A 23089-nucleotide genomic window follows, 5' to 3' on the forward strand; every position below is an offset into this window, starting at 1 on the left:
CAGCCCTGGGTCCTTGCTGGGGCTTTGTAAGGACTATTTAACTTAGTTAGGAGGTTGCAATTAAGAGCGGAGTGATTTTCATTATGTGTTTACTTGGTTCTAGATTATCTTTCTGCTTTTTTTTTTTTAACTTGGGAAGGTTTCTGCCTTTCTGCCCCATGAGGAGGATTCATGCAGATCTGCCTGTTTTATGTGACTACTGTTTCTCTCTCCCTAGTTGCCTGAGGGCAGGAGTGTTTTCTGGTTTAGATCCTGTTGTATGCTGGCACTGGGTCTGGCATACAGAAGAACCTCAATAAACACAGGCTGAGGCAACAAATGCAGACAATTTTTGGTGATTTGTGACAATGAATCTTTTTTCTGAAAGGAGCAATCAAAACAGTATGTGTCTGCAAGCCCCGCCAAGAAAGGCACAGGACCAACCTATTTACCATAGTATTTCCAGTGCCTCACACCAAACCTGACACTTACTAGGTTCTTGATACCAATTGCTAAATAAATGGATAGATGGACGGATAGTTGGGGGATGAGCGCATCAAAGATAAACGCATGGACAGATGCATGGATGGGTTACACGGACAGATGGACAGATGAAGGAAGGGAGAAAGGGAAGTCACAGCTGGGAAACGAACTAGTGAGAAAACAAAAGTGAATACTGACTTAAAATTCAGGGTTTGATGTGGTATTTAGAGTTTTAAATTAATTTTTTTAAGTTTACCTATTTATTTTTTTAGGAATCTGTACACCCAATGTGGGGCTCGAACTCACGATGCCGAGATCAAGAGTCATGAGCTCTACGTACCGACTGAGCCAGCGAGGCACCCCTAGAGTTTTAAATTCTTACAAAATCCTTGAGCATGATTCAGAACAAGAGTCTCAGTTAAGTAGGTTTCCAGTCAGGATGATTAAATTGGGTCTCAGAATCAGTTCTCCAGTGAGGTCTAAAACCTGACAGCAAATATGTCTTATTTTTTTCTCTGCCATGTGGCAAAAAAATTCCTGATGTTATGGTATTAACATCCAGGTATTAAATGAATAACAATTTATTAAGGCACTGCCATTGTTCCCAGTGTACAGAACCCATAAGCTTAACATTTAAACTAAATCTAGTAGGTGAAACTGCTTATTAAGACTAAGCTAGAGACACTGCCCAGGAGGGAAAACAAGATGAAAAAGTCCTTTTGTTCTAATAAAAACCCAACTAATTAATTATTGAAAACATTAAAAAAAAAAAGGTATGAGGGCAAAAGGAAGCTGTCAGTCACATGAGCGAGCCAACAATGTCAGAAGACTCTAGAACAGAGAAAAAACATGGTCCCGGGTGAAGACCGTATATTCACAGAGCTAATGGTACATCTCAGCATGTTATAACCTGGCACAATCCGCGTGCATTCATTACTTATCTTGCACAACTGACCCTGTCTGCTATTATGTGCCTGGCTTTCTGGAACCATGACATCCAGCTTCCCCATGGATTCCCTTCGACCCCACCAGAAAAATCCCATCATCATCTGTCTCTCTGGCAGGACATCATCAAAATTCTAACTGGGGAAGGGAAACAGCTCTCAACCCACCTGTACAGAGCTCCCACGGATCACAGATGTTAGCAATGCTCTACTGGCAATGGCAGACCTTGGCTGATTGTTCCCAAATTTTGTACAGCAGCTGCCAGAGTGTGCCAGCAATGCTGTGAAAACCATCATCCCTGTCCTGGCACAGAAATCAGGTAAGGACAAGCCCCAGGCCGGGGGCTTGTTCTTTTCTAACCCGGCAACACACCAGGCTCTTAGCTTGTGGTAATTAAGAGCCAGCAGACTGTGGGCAAAGCAGTTAAGAACGCTTTTTTCCTAGGAAAGCAGCCGGAGTAATTGGCTTGCTGCTTGCTAATGACACGGCTTCTACAAAAATAAACTGTCATAGGGAATTCTCTTAACTGACTTGGTGAAAACAGGCTCTATACCTGTTTGATATCCTTTGAGTTCGGCAGTGAATTCCAAAACACTTTGGGGAAGAAATGATGCAAATGAAATCCACAACATCCTTTTGCAAAGTAAGTTTAAATGGGATGCAAAACCAAAAAGAACACCTTACTCCTTGATGTCATGCTCCCTGGGCAGACCTGCTATATCTCCCCCCAGTATGCTCCTCGTTAAGACTCCATTCCATGTGGGGTGTGCAAATTAATTCCGTGCATCACGGAAAACGCTTGCGGGTGGGGGAGAAAAAAGGATGGCTAACTCAAGCTCATGAGACACATCTTTCGGATTTACTTCTATTTTTCTGAAGGCTGAATAGGTTTCTGACTATGACCTGGGGATCAGGACACACATGTGCCATGTGCATGCACGTGCACACACACACACACGCGCGCGCGCGCACGCGCTCCTGAGCATTGGCATCTCTGTGGTTCCGATGTGCACACCTACCAGCGCTTTTCAGCTTCAACATTAACACAGACTGACAAGGGAGGCAGCCCGAAGTCACATGTTGTAGACACCACAGCACCGTGCCACTGGAAGCACATCAATTATTGCAGGCTTTTCTCTTTGGACAACTTAGGAATGGAGCTTAAGAATGCAAGAAGCTTCTTTGCTCATCTCCTTAATAAACTTCTGCCTCTCGCCGCCAGGCTTGGAGACAGGCAGAAAGAATTCCACTGCAGCCCCGTTCGCTGCAAAGTTTTAAAGGCTCCCCTTTCCCGGATGGCAGAAAGCCGTAAATCTTCCCTCCCCCGAATACTCTAAGCCACATGGAAGTACCCCTCTTTACCCAAATGTTAATGAATTGGGAAGCTTCCTTCTCCTGGATCAATTTCATAGGCATCCTAGGTCCAGATTTTGAGTTTTTAAGTAGCATTTTAATTTGTTGTCAGTGCCCTGGGAACAGAAGCTGACACCACCAAGCACAACACCATAGCCTCTAAGCTATTAGCTAACATGTCAACTAGGTAATGCATCTTCAGGGAAACCAGATTAGAAAGGACAGCAAAACATTGATTTTTTTTTAAAGAATCCTATACCTGCAGCATAATGCTGCTAAAGCTAGCAAAACAACAAAGGACATTTCGACAGCAAGGAAATGTCTTATTCTCAATGCTGGGGCAGCGAACAGGGTTGCATGTGAGCGTGGATATATATACAGGGCAAAGCAATTCTTCAAACCTGCAGGCTTTTTAATTTTGTAAATAATTCATCAGCCAATGCATAAGAAAGCTCAAGGAGAGAATCTGCCCATGTGAACGGATGGAAACACCAGTTAAGAGCAACCTTACCCAGAAAGCAGGTGGAGCTCTCCCCCACCCCCCTCCCAAAGGAAACAATAGCATTTGTATCAAGTTAAAACACCTAAGAAAGTCATCCATTTGAATGTGAGTCGTGATGCATTTATAGAGAAGATTCCAAACATGCATTCTTTAACCTGGCTCCTGCAGCCTGCCCACAAATCACTAGACAGTTAAAGACAAACCCAAACACCTTCTATACCAAACAGACCCTCAGAACTTAATCAAATGAGCCGGAGCTACCGTCTCCCCATCTACTCTAAAACACATTATGTGAAGTCAAACCAGACGGCGTCCCTTCCCACCACCAGCCCCCACCCCCCGGCAAACAAGAATCAAGTAACTGACAAGTCCTTACCGACTTTGGGCTCTTCTTGGGAACTGGCAACCCTGGAAAAAATGCAACAAGGAGGGAAGAGGGGAAAAAATCATTAGCATATAAATGTTACCTTTTCCTTAAAGAACAATCCCCAGGTGTTTCATGGCAACCTAGCCATCTGCAGAGTTATGTCAGATTTCTCCCCAGCATCGGAGTTACCAGGCTGTTCATATCGAATCAAAGCAGAGGGAGGAGGAGAGCGAGAGGCAGGAGATCTATCTGCATTAGCTATGCTGGCTTGTACTGCAGCAGCCTGGAGGCTGGGAAAAAGAAATTCACAGACCTCAGCGGCCTGGGAAATTGAACACTTGGACAGAATCTCAAATGCTCTTCTGGATTAAGAGAGACTTAACTTACAATTAAGTCCAGGATATTTCCTTTCCCCACGATCCACTTGTCAATTGAAGCGGACCAATCAGGACAGAGGAAGGGGTATATATTTAGTTGCAGAGGAGTACATGGTTAAAATTAAATTTTTCTTTCTTTCTTTTTTTTGGGTCGTTTCTTTCCTTTCCTCCCTCCCTCCCCCGCCCCCCACCGCCTTTCAGGAGAGGAAATGCCTTCTTTATTTGGATGAGCTGAACACCAAAACAAAGACGGATGGATGTTCTTTTGCCAGCAGAGAACACAAATTTAACTTGCTGTAGGACCCCCTCCAGACCATGGGCACACCTCTCCATGCATGTCAGTCAACCAAGCACACTCCTATTTAGCTTGTTGGAAAGGACACTAGCTGGGGCCAGACCCTCAAGAGGAAAGCAGATTGTTGGGGGAGTGAATGAGAAAATTTCATGGAGCTGAGAGAAGATGATAATGGATAAAGAAAAAAGGCAGAAGAGAAAAAGGTATTCACTGATCCTAGCTGGCTCTTCCAGAACCCCGTCTTTCACGGGAGGGTGAGAGCTGGAAGAGGCTGGTGATTGCTGCACACTTCTAGAAAAGTCAGCAGCGATTAGGGGCAGACATGTGGGAAACCTGCCAACAGGAGAGTGAAGCAAAGGAGGGCTAGAATGAAAAATAAAAGCATAGAACGGTGTTTCAAAGGTAATCATTTCTGCAAGCTGTCCTCTCATTTTTTATCTATTTTTCATTTTTGGTTTGAGCAAGGGTTAGAATGCAAAATGCAGATTCCATCTGTACTGGGCACAAAAGATAGACTTCTGATCTGATGATTTTGCACTGGAAACTTCAACCTTTTTTAGAAAATGATCCCCGTGTAGTGTGATGATTTCAATGCTTTGGGAAGTGACTTGTCAAACCATGAGCTGTGCTAAGTTCAGCACAAGTAACACGAGGCAACAGAAGTGGATGAGTAGGAGGAAGCCAGCAAAGGAGCACTGCTCATGTGCCCACTGCAAGTGAGGCATGGCTTCTCATGGATTACTTGTCCCCAAAGGCATTGGGGACGCTTCTGGCAAGGCTCATCACGTCATCACCAAAACGAGGTCATCACGGCCCGGCCGAGTGGCTCTCAGACTTCCAAGTAAGTACATAAGGAGAACGTACAGACTGTTACAAATGCAGAACCCTGGGCCCCACCCCCAAGGGCCGGGGAATCTGCACTGTAAACAAATCTTCCAGGAGATTCCGATGCAGGAGGTCTGAGGACCACATTTAAGGAGACTGGGAGAGGGTGGAAAGAGGAGGACTCTTTCAGGTCCAGCGAGATCGCACAGGCAGACCTTCGTGAAGCTGGCTTTAGAGCTGTCCATGCTTCAGCGTCTCAGTTTACGAAATGGAGATAGTAAGGCTCACTTCACAGGATGATGATACTTAAAGAGACAAAACATTTTAAAGCCTCACACCTGGCGTAGAGGAGGCCTCTCAAATGTCAACCCCTTCACCGGCCTTTGAGAATTTACACCGTTCAGGAAGGACGTGCTTATGGTTATCTTCCTCCCCCTAGGAAAGGTCATCTGCCTAACCTGTTAAAGTCTACAAAATATTGCAGGGGAACTATTTTAACTGTGGATGAGAATAACTGTGCTGGGTAATCTGGTTGGGTCACTATTCTTTTTTTTTTTTTAATTTTTTTTTTCAACATTTATTTATTTTTGGGACAGAGAGAGACAGAGCATGAATGGGGGAGGGGCAGAGAGAGAGGGAGACACAGAATCTGAAACAGGCTCCAGGCTCTGAGCCATCAGCCCAGAGCCCGACGCGGGGCTCGAACTCCCGGACCGCGAGATCATGACCTGGCTAAAGTCGGACGCTTAACCGACTGCGCCACTCAGGCGCCCCTGGGTCACTATTCTTTAAAAAATTATGAAGTGCTTTTATTTGTTCATTAATGTGATTCCCTTAAGGAATTTTATTCAGTTATATTAGTGTTGGTCATTGCACACACTTCAAAAGTATGTAATATTGCATCTTTGCACTCAGATTTTTTTCCCTAATTCTGACTGACCTTCTTCGTTAACTGCAAGATGCAACATTTCACTGTAGTTAGCTTTCACCAGACTTGTCTTCACACAAGATCCCAGTGACTCTCTATAAAAATGTGTCAAGAATCTCCAACGAGGTAGGAGGAGTCAGGGAAAGTGGCTTTGATCCGTACTCTGCTAATCATTTATAAAACCGACCATCTTAAATTCCTGGTCTCTGAAGAGTTTGTGTATAAAATAAAGGGTACTTTTCTTTCCCTATCATACAGAAACACACGCTCAAAGTGCAGGTATATACAAGGATGCTCACTGCAGCAGGGGTGGCATAAAAGAACCTGGAAAGGACCGGAGGTTCTAACGAAACTGTGGAACAGCGCACCTATAAGGCAGTCTGCAGAGGTTAAAAGCAGTGAGCTTTTTCTCTGAGTAGCATGGATGGGCTCCAAAACGCGATGCTGAATGCAAGCAGCATGCTGCAGAACGGCGGGTACAGGAGGAGGCCGGTGTCAAATATACCCAAACAAAGGCACGGTGTCCACATTCCACAACTGTCCACACAAGACTCATCACTGGGGTGTTTCTGGTGGGCAAGGAGGGGCTGGGATCGGAGGGGCTAGGTGAGGCCAACCTAGCCTTCATCTAGAATTCTTCATCAAGAACCTTCATCAAGCATACCATATTCATAATCTTGCTGAGGCAATAAAACATTTATTTAAACATGAACATTAATTAATTAATGGCCCTTCCATTAAGTGTACAAAACCATCCAGTCTGAAGCAAACTGGGGTAAGAGTTATAGTCCGGTTTCCTCTGAGGAAGCCCTCCGTGCAACATCCCAAAATATCCCAGCTCAACTGACCCTACAAGTTGTATTTTACAACAAAGAAGAAAAAGTGTTAATTTAGAGAGGAATTTGTTCCTCTTTGCTACCTTGTTTTTCAAAAGCTACACCTTTTACAGGAGCCAAAGTTGGCCCTAAATTAGTATTCAGAAAGTCAAAAATCGAGAGACTCACTTGAGTGCTTTTTAAAAAAGAAATCAAGGATTTGCTTTAAGTCCACATAGTCATTAAATCTTAAAATCTAATGAATATGAATGCGGGAACAAAGCTCCTGATTACAATTTATAATATATTTTAGCCAAAACTACTCAGATGGTTTGAAAACAGCTGGGAGACCTCATCAGAAAATACTCAAAAAAGGTCACCCTTTGGCAGAATTTTCCAAGACCTAGAAAGCACACGATGTGGTTCTTATCAAGTGAGAGCTGAGTGCGGGCCATCCCACACTGGATGGGCGACAGAAAGCAGCGTGATCCCACGCTTCACAGCCCAACGGTGGTTTTCCCAGGACAAATCGCACTTTGTGTTCCCAGGGGCAATCGTGTCACCTACTACATGTGAGGTATGGGAAGAAACAGCACCTGTCTTAATGGGCTCACCTGCTCCCTTCAGGGAAAAGAAGAGAGATTTTGAGAAGAGGCAGAAGGAAGAGTCTACCAACGGCACCATCTGCTCTTAGAGCCGAGAAGGTGGCAAATGCTATTTCAAAGGGGTCCCAGAAAACTTTTACGGGGAAGCATACATTCAAAGTGTGAGTCTAAGTGTGATTTACACAAGTGAGAAAAGTGGGACCTGAATTTCCAAAGTTCCCTATGAAAAAGGAAATGTCCTTTTGGAGAAACCAAATGGCAAATTCTCTGTTAGTGACTGGAATCTGACCAAATAACATGAAGAGAACGCTTTCCTTGTAAATACCAAGACCATAAAGCCACGTTACTGAACACGTTCGCATACAACTAAATGGCAAATGTTATTCTTGGTGAAATTTTATAATGGTTGTATGCAAAAATTGATAGCAAAAAGTAAAGACATAACAGAATACATATGCATTTGGAAACAAAGACTAGAAGGTTACATGCCAAAACTGTGTGTTCTTTGGCTCACGGTTTTATTACCTATTTCAGGAACTTCTACAAGCAAAGCTTTACTTATTTATGAACACACACGTACACGCAGATGAATACCACAATAAACAAAAGCCTATACTGCCTTTTTAAGTAAGATGAATATACCAAATTTCAGAACATTTTACTGCACTCTTAAATCTCAAGAGCCATCATTCACCTCTAGAGCCTTCAAGGATTGCTTACTTTCCCCCAAATTAATATATATGTACACAGTTTCTTGAGGCACCCTGTTGAGATTAAGACTTGTGTTTATCCTGTGGACTAAATGGACATAGGGAAGATGTCGAAAGCTCAGCTACTCTTCCACGGGAAGCCAAACATTAGTCATTCACTGCCCTTTTGGCACCGAGATGATCAAGCCTGAATTGTGGCAAAGAAACCAGACTTTCTTGGACCTAACTTCCTCCAGGCTAAAGGAAGTGACAATGTCAACCAACCTCACCGACCAAAAGAACAAAGAAAAAATCATGCAAGAGGCTTTGAAAGTGTGAATCGGAAAGTCACTGTCATACGCAAAGTGGATCTACAAGTGACAAAAATGTACTATGCCATTAATTTATATTGTTTTTATTGTGATAGCCAATCCAGTGTGCACTTGGTCTCTAGATGTGAGCGTTTTAATGGAAACATTTTGGTTTCCTCCTTTGCATTCTAGCACATACTAATGTGCTAGAACATGTCCTAGAACATAGGGGGTTCTTTGAAGTTTTGCATCGCAAAATGGGTGACTGAGAACAGCACTGGTGTTGAATCAGGTAACGAATGCAATGTTCAAGGAGCAGGGGGACTGTTACATATAGTGAAAAAGAGAGAGAGAAAAAGAGCGGGAGAGAGACTGATTGATTGATTGAGGCAATCATGTGGTTAGTTCATGGAGACCACTGAAAGCCACGGAAAAGACGACTGTGAGAATTTGGTCTGGAGCTACTCTTATATTCTAAAAACAGAATAGACTACTCCTCAGCACATTTTCATCTCAGACCCCACTATCTTTTTTATTCTAAAACACATCAATTGGGGTGCCTGGGTGGCTTAGTTGGTTAAGCATCCAACTTCAGGTTATGGTCTCACAGTTTGTGAGTTTGAGCCCTGCGTCGGGCTTTGTGCTGACAACTCAGAACCTGGAGCCTGCTTTGGATTTTGAGTCTCCCTCTCTCTCTGCCCCTCACCTGCTTACTCTCTCTCTCTCTCTCTCTCTCTCTCAAAAATAAAGAAAACATTAAAAATAATTAAAAGACATCAACATGTATTCCCAAATGCCAAACTTGAAAATTATAGCTGACTTTACCCCCAATAAACTCATCATTAAGAGTGTGCATTAAGGAAATAATCAGAGAGGCTCACAAAGATTTACGTGTATCTACAAGGATGTTCAACACAGTATTATTTAAAGAAGAGAAAAATTGGAAACGACTCCTAAGAACAGGGGACTGAGCAAACACATTGTTTTATCAACAAGATTATGAATCCATTAAAAATGGGTCCAGTGAAGAACATTTAGTGATGTGGAAAAGTAGTAATGATACAAGATGTTAAAAGCAGGATAAAACTGTACACAGAATATAAGCTCATTGTAAAAATAGGTATATGCATGCATCACACACACATCACACATCCAAAGACTACAAGAACATGTATTAAAATACTGTTTCTGAATTCTAGAATTAGTAAGTTATTCATATTGCTTTGAGTCTTTCCCAAGTTTTCCAGATTTTACACACAACGACAAGTATAAACAGAGAAGCGTTATTCAGTGAGTTTGGACAATGATATGTGTTTATTCACTTTAGTGCACCGCTAGGTTAAAAATTACCTGGAGTTTCTTCTAGCTCTCTATTGGCTCAAGGACTACCATTTCTACTCAAGTGGCTGTGTTACAAATTACTGGGCCATGGCCTTGACTGAAAATAGGATAAAAAAGCTGTTAGAGCCTCTCTGAAGCAAAGCTGAATAGAAGCAAATAATTTTGCTTATCATTTCCAGCAGTCTCTGAAATCTTGACCAGTAACCTTGATAAGCCAATTCTCCTGGGTTCTTTGAACCCCAGGTTAAGTCACCTTGTCCAAGCACATGTCTGTGGTGTTAGATGCAACTCCTGGAGTGAGGATGACTTCTGCTAAGTTCGTGCCTCTAATAAGGACAGTGTCTATAAAATACTTTATCTGCAAATAGAAAGGATAATGAGAAGGAAGGATCAAGCAGAAAGAGAAAAGTTTCAGTGCATGTTTCTTCTTCTTTCTCGGGAAGAGCTAAAGGGCACATGGAAAAATTTTTTCAGGAGAGAAACTCCATTAAAGGACTTTGCAGAGCACTAATATTTATCAGCAAAATTGCTGCTACATGAAAGAACAAAGAACCTGGTAGGGTAATGCTTTTATTGGGGGGGAAGGCAGTATGAGCACGGATCAAAACACTCAGAGTTGCATGAAGTACCAAGATGGAGGCGTGCAGGAAGGAAAGAGAGAAAATCTGTGATTTCCTCAGCTAGGCAGAATTGATCATTACTTCGCAGCAAATCACAGACTTTAAATAACTAACATTAATGGCTAGTAACCCATGTTTAGAGAGCCATCTGCATCATCTCGGCCAACTAGTTTTTTTGTTTGGTTGGTTTGCTTAATACAAAACACACAAACCAGGGGGCACCTGGGTGGCTCAGTCAGTTAAGCATCCGACTCTTGATTTCGGCTCAGGTCATGATCTCATGGTCTGTGATATCAAGCCCCACCTCGGGCTCTGCGCTGACAGCGTGGAGCCTGCTTGGGGCTCTCTCTCTCCTTCTCTTTCTGCCACCCACCCCCCTGCTTATGCTCTCTCTCAAAACAAATAGACATTAAAAAAAAAAAGGTATAAACCAGGATTACATTTAAACTGCATTCACCCTACCGATAAAATGCTGAGGGAAGAAAACTGCAAAAGGTAGGTACACTCAGCTTAACTTTTTCCACTGGAGGTAGGAAAGGAATTCACTCCCTCATGTAACCAAACTGGGCTAAGGGCCTGCTTTGGCCAAGAGCTGGAGATGCATTAAAGCAACGAATAAGATCTTCTACAAGGTCCTGTTTTCATAGGGCTCACGTTACGTGGGGGAAGGGAGAATATACATAACCTAGCAAATCATTTCAGAGGGATAGTTTTGGTGATGAAAAAGAAGCAGGATGATGGAAGAGCCAATACCTGAGCTTGGAAGGAACCGTCCATGTGACTGTTCACCCATGCAAGATTTACTGAGCTCTGCCATATGCCTACCGAAGCATTACGGGAGAGATAAAGGTAAATCAGACATGGCTCTGACCTGGACGAGTTCATAGTCTGTCTTAAAAAAAAAAAAAGACACACACACACACACACACACACACACACTAGACAAAATTGAGCGTGGTCAGTGCTAAGGGCCATGATGGAAAGGAGCACTATTGCTCTTGGGACTACGAGAGAAGAAAGCTAATCTGATATGAAGAAGAAGGCAGAGGGGAGGAGCTGAACACTGAAGGAGGCTGGTATTTAATTGTGGGGTCAGGAGGTTGGAAGCAACCTGTAATGACTGATGCTTGACTGAAAAATAACAAGCTTTTTAAAGGTTTGTGATTTTTATTTTATTATTACTAGTTCTTAATGTTTATTTATTTTTGAGAGAGAGAGACAGAGCATGAGTGGCAAAGGGGCAGAGAGAGAGGGAGACAGAGAATCCAAGGGAGGCTCCAGGCTCTGAGCTCTCAGCATAGAGCCCAACGTGGGGCTTGAACTCACAAACCATGAGATCATGACCTTAGCCGAAGCCGGACGCTTAACCGACAGCCACTCAGGTGCCCCTAAAATGTTTTTTGTTTGTTTGTTTGTTTGTTTAAAGCAAAATCAGCGTGCCAATATAAACTCAAGGCCAAGTTTGAACTAGAGTACATTTTCACTGAAGGACCTTACAAGTGCTATATATCTCAAAATTGAATCCATAAAACAAAATTAAAAAAGGGTTGCAGTTTAGACATGTTTGCTTTTTCTCCCCCTTCCTCCAATCAAATCCTATGACCAACCCTGCGGCGTAATGTTTCAATGCAAATATGATACTGGCTGCCAAGAACAAGAGCGTCAGCCCCAGTGTCTCCAAAAAGGGGAAGACATTCTTTCCTTTGGGGACCTAATAATGGTCATTACAAAATATTACGGACATCATAATTTAAAGAGATGACTGGGTCTCAGATCTCTGGAATAAGGAGCTCCCAATGCATGTCAGTTGGCATTTGGTAAGAAGAACATGGTTGCCCGGCTTTATAGTGACAGAGAAGTCGGCTTCAATTACACAGTACACACAGCCTAATAAATATGTCCCACAGAGAAATAAATGGCGTGCAAGTCTGGTGGCTGCTAATAGTTTACAGAGCCTTTCACCTCAAAGTCATAAGCCTTGAACTGGCGCAGGTGAGGAGAGGCCCAAAGTCATTAATACTTGGAGCCGCTCAAAAGTACTGTCACCGTGCAATTCCTGAGAGATGAATGGTCACTTCAGAATGGTCTATGGAATAACTAGTGCTACTGTGGCTGACCCCCCAAAACACGTGGAATACACCATAAAGGGTCAACAACTTGGCCTCTCGTTTGTCCATTTTTGTACAAAAAGAAGTCTTCTAACTTCAGAGCTGAGAATAAAATGAACTAAAAGAGCTGAGAGCTTGCCTTTTGACATACACTTATTCTTCTCAACTGCTGAGTTCAGTACTAACATCATCCCTATTTTACAGATGAGAAAACCGGGACATTGATGATTAAGTAACACGGCCATGGTCACACACTCAGGTGAGCAGCTGAAGGCAGACTTGGTCTAATGCCAAGACTGTGCTTTTGAACACTGAACTATACGGTCTCATTCGAAGGTGCTTAATCCATTCTGGATCACAGCTCACTACGAAGGGGTGTTTACCCATAAAAAAATGCATTCATAAAAATTTTTGCCTACAGCTTCATGGACATCATCCTGTTGGTCAACAGGTCAAGGTATCTTGAACCCATAATCATGATGTGGATTTAGGAAGAGTTCCCTTTGTAGAGATAGCATGGGAGTCTAGGCATAGCCAGTCAGGTTCTCTGATATTTTACCCCAAGTCACAGTACCTAAATCATGGGCCATTCAGGGCTACACATACTAAAAATATAACAAGACTGGTCTCTGAGTTGCGGGCAATGAAGCAACTCTTTAGAGCTAACAGCTTGGCTGACACCCAAGTCCTATAAAGTACAGTTTCCAAAGTGGGTAGGAGCTCTTCCTAGCTTGCAAATGTATCCTGACACCACCTAATAACGTAATTAAAAAAAAAAAAGGTGCAGGAAAAGGAGTGAGTTATGGCATATTCTTTCTAGAAGGGGAAAGAAAAACAACTGTCAACTGAAAAAGACCACTAATTGGTCATGATGTACCATGAGGCCCATCTTTCTTTTCCAGAGAATATTTCAAACAAGATCTACTCTTTAAGGGTGGAATTACGCCACTTCCTCAAATGGTTCCAAGAGAGCTCTCTAACTCTATGTTGGTTAGAAACATTTGTAATTCGGGTATTTAGGCCTAGGGTCTTGTCTTAGTCTATAAATGCTTCTAACTCTGAGGAAGACTGCCTACCTGTCATGCTGAGAACTTGGCTTTCCTAACACCTGTTATTTCTTTGATATTTTTTTAAACTTTATTTTTTTGAGAGACAGTGTGTGAATGGGGAAGGGAAAGAGAGAGAGGGAGACCCAGAATCTGAAGCAGGCTCCAGGCTCTGAGCGGTGAGCACACAGCTCGAACTCACGAACCATGAGATCATGACCTGAGCCAAAATCAGACGCTTAACCGACTGAGCCACCCAGGTGCCCCCCGCTAACATCTGTATTTCAAGTGTGAACGGGTTTTTGTGGAAATTCTTAAGGGTTGGCCCTGTCCCCCACTCCTCTTATTCCCCATGCTTGTCGAGGTCTCCCTGGAAGAGGAGACCCCTACTTGTAGCCTGGAAGCTCCAAAGCAGTTCCTCTAACGCTGAAAGTTTGACTTTTAGCTGCTTATAATGTGTAAGGGGGGGGATGAAAGAAAGAATAGTTCAAAATAGCTCATTGAAAGAAAAAACCAATAAGGATTCCTTTTCTGGGTTGGAAAAACAGGATACTGTGTGGGCCCTTATTTTAAGGCCACTGGCCCTGAAAGGAAACCTATCACTGTAATTGGTGCTGAGAAGCTTCTGGGTTAAAAAAATACAGGCCAGGATCCTTTTCTTCAGGGTTACTGACTTTTAGGGTGACTTCTATCCTGGTTGCTTTATTTTTAGCAATGTAAAGTTAGGCACAGGACCAAGAAAGAGATCCAGGAGAGCACCCTGCATTGTTTTAACCTTACAGGACACTAAACCCCTGAAATTTAAGGCCCTTTTTGAGGTTATCTTTCCTACAACACAGGTCTCCAAAATATATCCTGAACCCATCCGTCAGTCCATCTCCACAACCACCAGCTTTTCTAGCCTAGATGACTGTAAGAACCTAAGAATCAGTCTCTGCTTTATTCTTCATTCCTTTTAATCCATTATCCACACAGAGGCCAGAAACATCTTTCCACAGCATAAATCAGATTATATGGTCTGCAGACTACATGTTTCTATGGCTTCCCAACACAGTTTCAACGAGGTACAAGCTCTTTTCCGTGTCCCACAAAGCCTTCCTTCGTCTGACCCTGCCTGCCTCTGTGATTTCATCTCCTACTACCCTTACTCCTACCCATGCTCCAGCCAGAAAGGCACTCTCCACTTCCAGACTAATTCCTTTTACTCTGCTGGGCCTTTGCACTGGCTGTTCCCTCCACCTGGAACATTATGCCCGTAGACCTACATGTGTGGCTTCTCATCACTTGGGGCTCTCCTCAAATGTTGCTACTTCTGAGAAGCCACCCAGGGATCCTGGCCGTCAGCAGATCCGAAGGTGACCCTTCTGAGGACACTTTCTTCACGCAGTCCTGTTTCTTTTGTTTCCAGAGAGCCTGTGATTCTCTAGGCTCATACTATTTGTTTACCTGTTTATTGTTCCCATTGTTGATTGTTATCATTTACTGGCTTATTCTCTCCCTTTCAGGGACCTGGTCTCTCTGATCCTAGGGCTAGTCTCCAGCCCTAAAGCAGTATCTGGCCCCCAGTTCAGCAACTGCCTTTTGAATGCATGTGTGAATGTGTAGCGCTTATGAAATGCATTTGTATCTTGAGGGCTGCAGGAAGGGCCGGGGAGGCAGAGGGGAGGGGCAGCGTGGTCTTTTGATCATCATCATCGCTGCTGTGACTGCTTAACAGCTCTTGATCCTTGGGCTGTTTCTTGATTTATTCGTGCGCTGCCGACTCAGCTCAGCTCAGCTCCAGGCTGCCTCCCTCCGCACGGAGAGCAAGGTTCTGTCTGCTGTGCCACCTTGTGTTCTAAATTCCCATCACAACGGATGGCTCGGGTCTCAGATTTAACGAAGACTCACAAAGAAACCCCAAACCCCACAGCTCTCAGCTCCAGCAAATGGATGTGTTCTCAGGGACTCTTCCAGAGTCGAAGTAATTCTTAAGTGAAGGATACCCTTCACACCTTTCCTTAGAAAAGCAACTTTTATGCCGACACTGAGTTCAAAGATTCCCAATGACTTAGCCTTCGTCACAAAAGGCAAACAAACACTGATGAAAAAGAATATTTCAGGTCTTTTCCAGCTTAAATGTATGAATCTCTTGAGCGGTTTTAACAGCCTTACTGGTGTGACAAGCGCTTTTCAGCCACAAGGTACTTTTGCAAAATTGGAGGCAAATTTTCCCATTTGCTCTGTAAGGGTGTCTTTTCATTTGGTCATTTCAATTAACTTTATCATCGAACTGCTTAATTGTGACTGAAGCCACCCGGCACCGTATCAAACTTTATTTCAATCTCTTAAATTTAGGAAGCCATATTAGCTTTAGAAAACACAGGACCTAGTTAACAACGGCAAGGTGATCCGACTTGGGAGTCCTGCAGCACTACATTATTCAAAGCGTCTGGAAGTCAGACCTAAAGAGCCATTTACTGAAGGGTCAGGTTCTTCCAAAGAGCAGAGGACATGTGAGGAGCAGCCCCAGTCATCTCCCATGGAGATATTAGATGTCTTTAAAATCCTCTTGCTGAAACAATATCTGAATTGGAGTCCGTGATTATGTGAACTACGAAGAAGAAAAGCTGTTTGCTTGACTTTGTCATTTTCTAAGGACTGGCTGCCCCATATAGCTAGTGGATGCAGCGGAAACCGAGGCGTTCTTCAACTCTTAGATTTCAGGTTTCAGTGAGTCAAAAGTCATTTCGCCAACTGCATTGGCTTCAAGACAGAAGCATACCCCACACACCCCCACCGCCCAACACGCACATGGTCCCACTCAGGAGGAATCTCAATTAGAAATAATTTTTATAGGTCAAGTACATTTAAGATGCAGGGAAAATTCAAGAATTGCAAGGCTATTTAATGAAATATTTTATCTGGGAACGAGATGTATCCCAGGGCACTTCCTTGAAGGAGTACTTTGCATTTATGGCAGGGAAGGGTAAGAGAAATTCATACTGGAAATGAAACACATGCTCACCCAGCAAGTATTTTCAGAGAGGAAGACGCTTAACAGATTTCTCACTGTGGAGGATCAAATACCAGGATTCTTTGCTTCCTCTCCTGTCTGATTTTGGCTGGTTCCTGCTGCTTTTTTCTCGGTAAACGAGGTTCTAATCAGGCTTAGAGTCAAGTCAGATGAACAACTTAATGCAAGCAAACACAATGGAAATGGATTTTTTAAAGCGGTCCTGGAGCTTCTGAGAGTGCTTTCTACATACAAGAAACCAGCCATGGATATTGTGGGGTGCCGTGTGCACAGCTCACCCAAGTTTTCTCTTGCTGTTGGAGTTAACATTCTCAGGTCAAAAGAATTCATTAAAGAGTCTGACTGATAAAGGTCGTTTTGTGAGAGGTAACCTATAAGAGAGTGGTGAACCTATCGCTGGCCTTGAACCCAAAGTTAGCCTTTCCCTAAAGTAAGAGGCCGCAAAAGTCATGGTCAGAGAAGGGGAATGTTCCCACTGCCTTTCCTCTGGTTTGGATTCTGGCACCCCCCCTGCCCCCCCCCACACATTACTTCAGAGCCTCCTCCCTCCTTTCCTATCTTCCCAAACTTCTGAAGGCCTCCTTCTCTGCATCAGTGATGCCTAGATTTGAGATTTCACGAACCACCGAATTTTCATAAAGCAGATTTGAGCAAATGACCACAATGTGCCCATTCCTCATTTTGCAAACTAAGATCGTTAACAAGGGGGACAAGGAATGATAAACTACCATTTAGCAGGTAGTTTCAGCAGGTAGTTTAGCAGGTGTATTTCAGCAGGAAAAAACCCAAAAAGGATATGATCTCTAAAGGGGAGATCTTGGAAAAACTTCGTTGACTATTACTGTTCTGTCCTGATTCCACTGTTTCTGTCTCATCTCACCGTTTACTGAGAACCATGTCATCACAGATCGGAAGGAACATAGCCCCGGCTACTTTTTCCTTTGAGGCTCCTCTGTTTTGCCTTCCTTTACCTTTTCTCAGTCCCAGAAAATTAGGCCACAAATGCTGAGAAGCAGGACCACCTGAGCATATCTCCTCTACCTCCTTTCTCGTAGGTCCTGTCTAATGTGAATGACAAGCAAACCCTCCATCAGGACAGGGCCACACTGCAAATACCAGAAGCCCTCCTCTTCTTCCATCCTCGCTACAGTACTGAGGAGGGTCCAGCTGCACCCATATTTTGGATGGCAATGCAGAGGCCCAGGGACAGTGCCCATGGCTGGCCTGGGGTACACTGCTAGCTGGTGGCAGAGAGGAGGACAGAAGGCCACTGTGACAACTGGCCAAGCTGCTACTTCCTTTGCTGAGTAGAAGCAATGATGGAGAGGAAATGGGGAATTCTTGTGTTGAAATTTTTTCCATCTAAGTTCAACCACAAGTAATCCATAAACTGATTTCACCTGCACTTGGAAAAAAAAAAAAATAGAGCAGAGCATTTCCAATAGCAAAAGCAAGATGGGTGCCCAAAACAGTACTTTCCCCCGAAAAAGTTGATGCTGCTCCTCAAGGGACACGGACCAATTCTGAAGACACTGTTGGAAGTTACCATGGGGGAGGAGGAAAAGGTACTTCCGGCATCCGAGTGGGTACAGACTCAGGATGCTGCCAAGATGCCTATGATGTAGAGGAAAGAATGATCCACTCCATGATGTCAACAGTGCACAGCTGGAGAAATTCTGTGATTGTAAAACTATTTCTTCCTTCTTCAACAGCCAAGTCTAAGTGGAAGTTGCTCAGCGGGGGGGAAACCTACAAAGAATCCCATTAATCAATGGGCAGTTCTGTGATTTTTTAATGCAATCATTCCCCACTTGGGTACATGGTGTCTATAGCAAAAGTAATCACAGAGAACATTTTTAAAATTAGAAACAACATTCATATCTATCTAAGGGAGCACTGACCTAATTCCAATTATCTCCAAATGATTAAAAAAAAAAAACCTGATTAGTGTTTATGCAATGATGCAAAAGCTTTTTAAAACATAGTTTTTTAGATGAAGGCAGCATGCCAAAGCCCTTGAACATAACCAACTGCCAAAAAAAAAAAAAAAAAAAAAAAAAAAACACCTCAGGTTGCCGAATGAGGTGAGGTGGTAGCCGACACAAGGGACAGAGACGGATTCCCTCGATGAGGGAGTCTTACAACTGGTGGGTGATGCGGCTATTGTAACTGCTACTCTACGACACAGTGCGAAAGGATCTTTCGAATACCGTTGCCTCAAGTGTTAAAATAGTAAAGACGGTATTTTCGAATTCTTCATGGCAAAGGTAATATAAGAAATGAGATTTCCAGAAAAAGAATTAACCGTGAGAAAATGGGGAGGTTGTGATGAACCACTTTTATTTTAAACGTGTACTTGCACGTCATTAATCTGTAATGAGAGATTAGCACACAGCTGAAGTCCCCTGGACGAGCGAGAACGAGGAGCATGTACTGCATATGGCGAGAAACAAAAAACGTTGAGAACATTAGAGACACAATAAGAGCAGGAGTATACGGGGCGCCTGGGTGGCTCAGTCGGCTAAGCATCTGACTTCAGTCAGGTCATGATCTCCCAGTTCATGGGTTCAAGCCCCGCACTGGGTTCTGTGCTCAGAGCCTGGAGCCTGCTTCGGATTCTGGGTCTCCCTCTCTCTCTGCGCACCCCCCCCAACCTTGCTCATGCTCTTTCTCAAAAATAAAAATTAAAAAAAAAAAAGAACAGGAGTATGAAATAAACCCAGGTAACACCTTGGCACAAAGGCATGTTCCAAGTTGCCAGAGGAAACAATATTCCTAAGGACCCAATGCTATTTTCAAAGACATTACATTAAGATTCTACTGAGATGTCTGAACCAAACAGGATTATGTTCACAAACAGGGGACGTGATTAATATCGGAGCAGGAATACGAACGGGGGAAATACCAGGCAAAGGATATGTTGGGGTATGTTTTCAAAACTGCAGGTGGCAATGCAAAGACAGATTCAATAAAAACCATGTCAACTACTTAACTCCAGATGGTGGTAAAGAATGTGTGATTTAATTTGAGGGAAATGAAGGAAGGTGAAGAAAATATTACACAGAGTAAACTCTCTGCCTCAGATAACAGTTTTGGAAATGTTCAGAACTGAAAAATGCTTAGCGCAGAGGCTAGGAAGACACCTCTTGCAATAAAGAGAAACTCGATGCAGTAAGGTCGCAAAGCTATTATCAGAGAAGGGAGAAGCTATAATAACATCTCTCACAGCTGAGACTTTTCATATGGGAGAGACTGTCCCAAGGAGGTGGTAACTCATAAGTTAATTTTTTTTTTAATTTTTTTTTCAACGTTTTTTATTTTTGGGACAGAGAGAGAGCATGAACGGGGGAGGGGCAGAGAGAGAGGGAGACACAGAATCTGAAACAGGCTCCGGGCTCTGAGCCATCAGCCCAGAGCCTGACGCGGGGCTCGAACTCACGGACCGCGAGATCGTGACCTGGCTGAAGTCGGACGCTTAACCGACTGCGCCACCCAGGCGCCCCTCATAAGTTAATTTTCACATGGAACCAAAGTAAGATAGTAGGAGAATTAACGCCAAAGGTAAAAATGTCTGAAGATACCTTATTTCTTTTGTTGGCACAAAAAGTATAAATAGAAAGGAAAGAAAGGTAACCGGCTCCTAGAATTTTGAGATGGTGATGAAAAAGGAAATTCCTAGGAAATGTGTCCACAGCAAGTCTGTGCGCCTCCAAGCGTGCCCTTCCACACGTTGTGTTTGGGTCTCAAACTCGGCTGCCTGTGGGGCAACGGGCAGGCTCGGGCAAGAGTGTGCCAGGCCAGATGGAAGGCGAGGGGAAACTGGGAGGACTCTGGCAAGCTGGAATTGGTGGTACCAACTAAATGCATTCAGAGTTTTAAAAATTTTAAGAGACTACTGAAAAATACATGAGTGGGTCAGGCCGAATACTGCCCGTGGACTCCCAGTCTGCAACTCCAAATGCTTTTCATACTTCCAAGCTCTAGTCTGATAGTTCTCATACAGGGCAAATTTGCCCCCAAGGGGTCATTTGTCAACATCTAGAGACATATGCTGTCGTCACAATTCAGGGGGGTGTGGGGTGTGGAGGCAGGTATGTGATTGGCACCTTACTGGGTGGAGACCAGAGACGTCACACATCCTGCAAGGCCCAGGACGGACCCTGGCAATGAACAATTATCTGGCTCAAAAGGTTAAAAATGCTGAGGTAGAGACACTGCTCTAGACTCAGGTCATGCAAAAAGGCTCTGTTGTCACCCCTCCTCCTGCCTGGGTCACCTGTTACCCACGTCTGTGACAGATTCAGACTACATATCACTGCTGGTAAAATTCAAGTGTGAGTCTTGTCTCCGTACTTATGTTGCGAGGTCCCTGTGTTCTCTCTCCTTATCTTAGAGCTGTACACAAAGGATGTGCTCAATTCTTGCTTAAGAGCAGGAATGATTCAGCTCGGAAGCAGCTTGTCACAATACGATTAGAACTATGAAATTCCACAGAAAAGAAAAGCAGCCGCACACAGCTCACACTCTGTGGCACACTCGTGGATATGACAAATGGCTCATACACGGATCTCTTCTGCCCTGACTCTGCCCCTACTGAACCGCAGATCCCAGGAAACTGCCTATGCTTCTGCTCACTTGGATGTCACACGGGTACTTCACGCTTAATATGACTGAGAAGGAGCCCTGGATTCCAGAGTTCAAGGCCTTACCCACTCTTACTTCAGAAGCCAAATCCTAGCAAATGGCCCCTCCATCTATCCAAGTACCCAGGCCAAAACGCAGGGGATATTTTTGGCTCCTCCCCTTTCCCCGCCTTCTTCAGGAGAGGTCGGCAGGTGATAGCCTAGTGGACCAAATACTGTTTTCTTGGAACACACAATCCATTTGCTTACATGTCATCTGCTACAAAAGGACAGAATAGAGTGGCAGGACCGTATGGGCCATGAAGCTACAATATTTACCATATGGCCCTTTACACAAGAAGTCTGCGGAACTCTATGCCGCGGCTCCCCATCAAGTCCTGTTGGCGCTCCTGAAGTCCTCCTAAATCCTCTGCTCCCTCTGTCACCACTGGTGCCACACTCTGGTCCAAGCTGCCAATACCCTTATCAAACCAGTGCACTGGCCCTGAGAGGTCTCCCTCTCCCCACCTGTGCTTCTGGAATACTTTCTTTACACGTATGCAAAGGGACTGTCAAAAACCGTCCATGAGATCTCGTCCCTTCCCTGCTTCATTGACACTGGTCCTCACACTGAAAATGAAATTTGAACTCCTCGTCCCGGTCTGCAGTCCAAAGGCCATCCCCACGCCCCTCGTTCACCTTCCATCAGCCACCCTGGCCTCTGTTCTACTTTTTTTTTTTTATTTTTTAACATTTATTCATTTTTGAGAGACAGAGACAAAGCACGAGCAGGGGAGAGGCAGAGAGAGAGAGGGAGACACAGAATCCGAAGCAGGCTCCAGGCTCTGAGCTATCAGCACAGAGCCCAACATGGGGCTTGAACTCACGAACTGTGAGATCACGACCCAAGCCAAAGTCGGATGCCTAACCAACTGAGCCACCCAGGCACCCTGGCCTCCATTCTACTTTTATATTTTTCTCATCTCTTGCTATGTCACCTCGAATATGAATATGACCTAATGTTCTATAAAGAAGTCTCAACTAAAATCCTTGATAACTTTAAACCATGGCAATAAACCAAAATAGCAACTTAAAACTGCTTTAGTAATAAAGACCAGAAGGCTCCTTGCTAGCAAATGCGAATGTCCTCCTGTTTTGCACTGTGGAAGCGCTAGGAAGTTTGCTAATTTTAACATGAACAACGTTTAACAGCTAGGAAGATATGAGGCAGCATGCTGGATCTGACAGGAGGACTCGGCTTCCAAAACTATGAGAAAAAACTAAGCAAGGTAGGTAACGGGGGGGACCATCAATTACTTTGAGTTACCGAAACAACTACGCCAAGGAGATGTCAACGCCTTCCCTTTTATTTATTTGTTTATAGATTTTTTTTAAGTTTATTTATTTATTTTGAGAGAGACAGAGACAGAGACAGCTCAAGTGGGGAAGCGGCAGAGGGAGAGGGAGAGGGAGAACCCCAGCAGGCTCTGAACTACCAACGCAGAGGGGCTCCAACCCATGAACCCTGAGATTATGACCTGAGCTAAAACCAAGAGTTGGACACTTAGCTGACTGAGCCACCCAGGCGCCCCAACATCTTCCCTTTTTAAACAGTTCTGACAAACTCTTAAGTTGCTGATAGCTATGTGGCAGGTTATATATTTTTTTTAACATAGAGTAAGAGTGTCAGGTGAATTTTCCTGTGTTTTACAGTTTCTTCTCCTTTTTGGATTAAGGATACTTTGCATAATAAAATAATTTAAATTAAACTCCTTCGACAATGTCAGGCCAGTATTCAAAGAGGAGACACTTGTTGGCTAGGTGGAGGCTCTGTAATTCCTATTTAATCTTGATGAGGCTGT

General features: G+C 43.8%; 1 protein-coding gene across 18 annotated transcripts in view; it reads right to left on the reverse strand.

Moving 5' to 3' along the window:
* Positions 1 to 23089, reverse strand: part of MAGI1 (membrane associated guanylate kinase, WW and PDZ domain containing 1) — a 638028-nt gene that overhangs the window by 40576 nt on the left and 574363 nt on the right. For all 18 annotated transcript variants that reach the window (XM_023249926.2, XM_023249923.2, XM_023249922.2 and 15 more), the window contains one exon: positions 3639 to 3670. In XM_023249926.2, coding sequence (XP_023105694.1) covers positions 3639 to 3670 — 32 coding nt within the window. The remainder of the gene's footprint in view (positions 1 to 3638; positions 3671 to 23089) is intronic.

The sequence above is a fragment of the Felis catus genome, chromosome A2, assembly GCF_018350175.1.
Source record: "Felis catus isolate Fca126 chromosome A2, F.catus_Fca126_mat1.0, whole genome shotgun sequence".
In the NCBI taxonomy this organism is placed as follows: Eukaryota; Metazoa; Chordata; class Mammalia; order Carnivora; family Felidae; genus Felis; species Felis catus.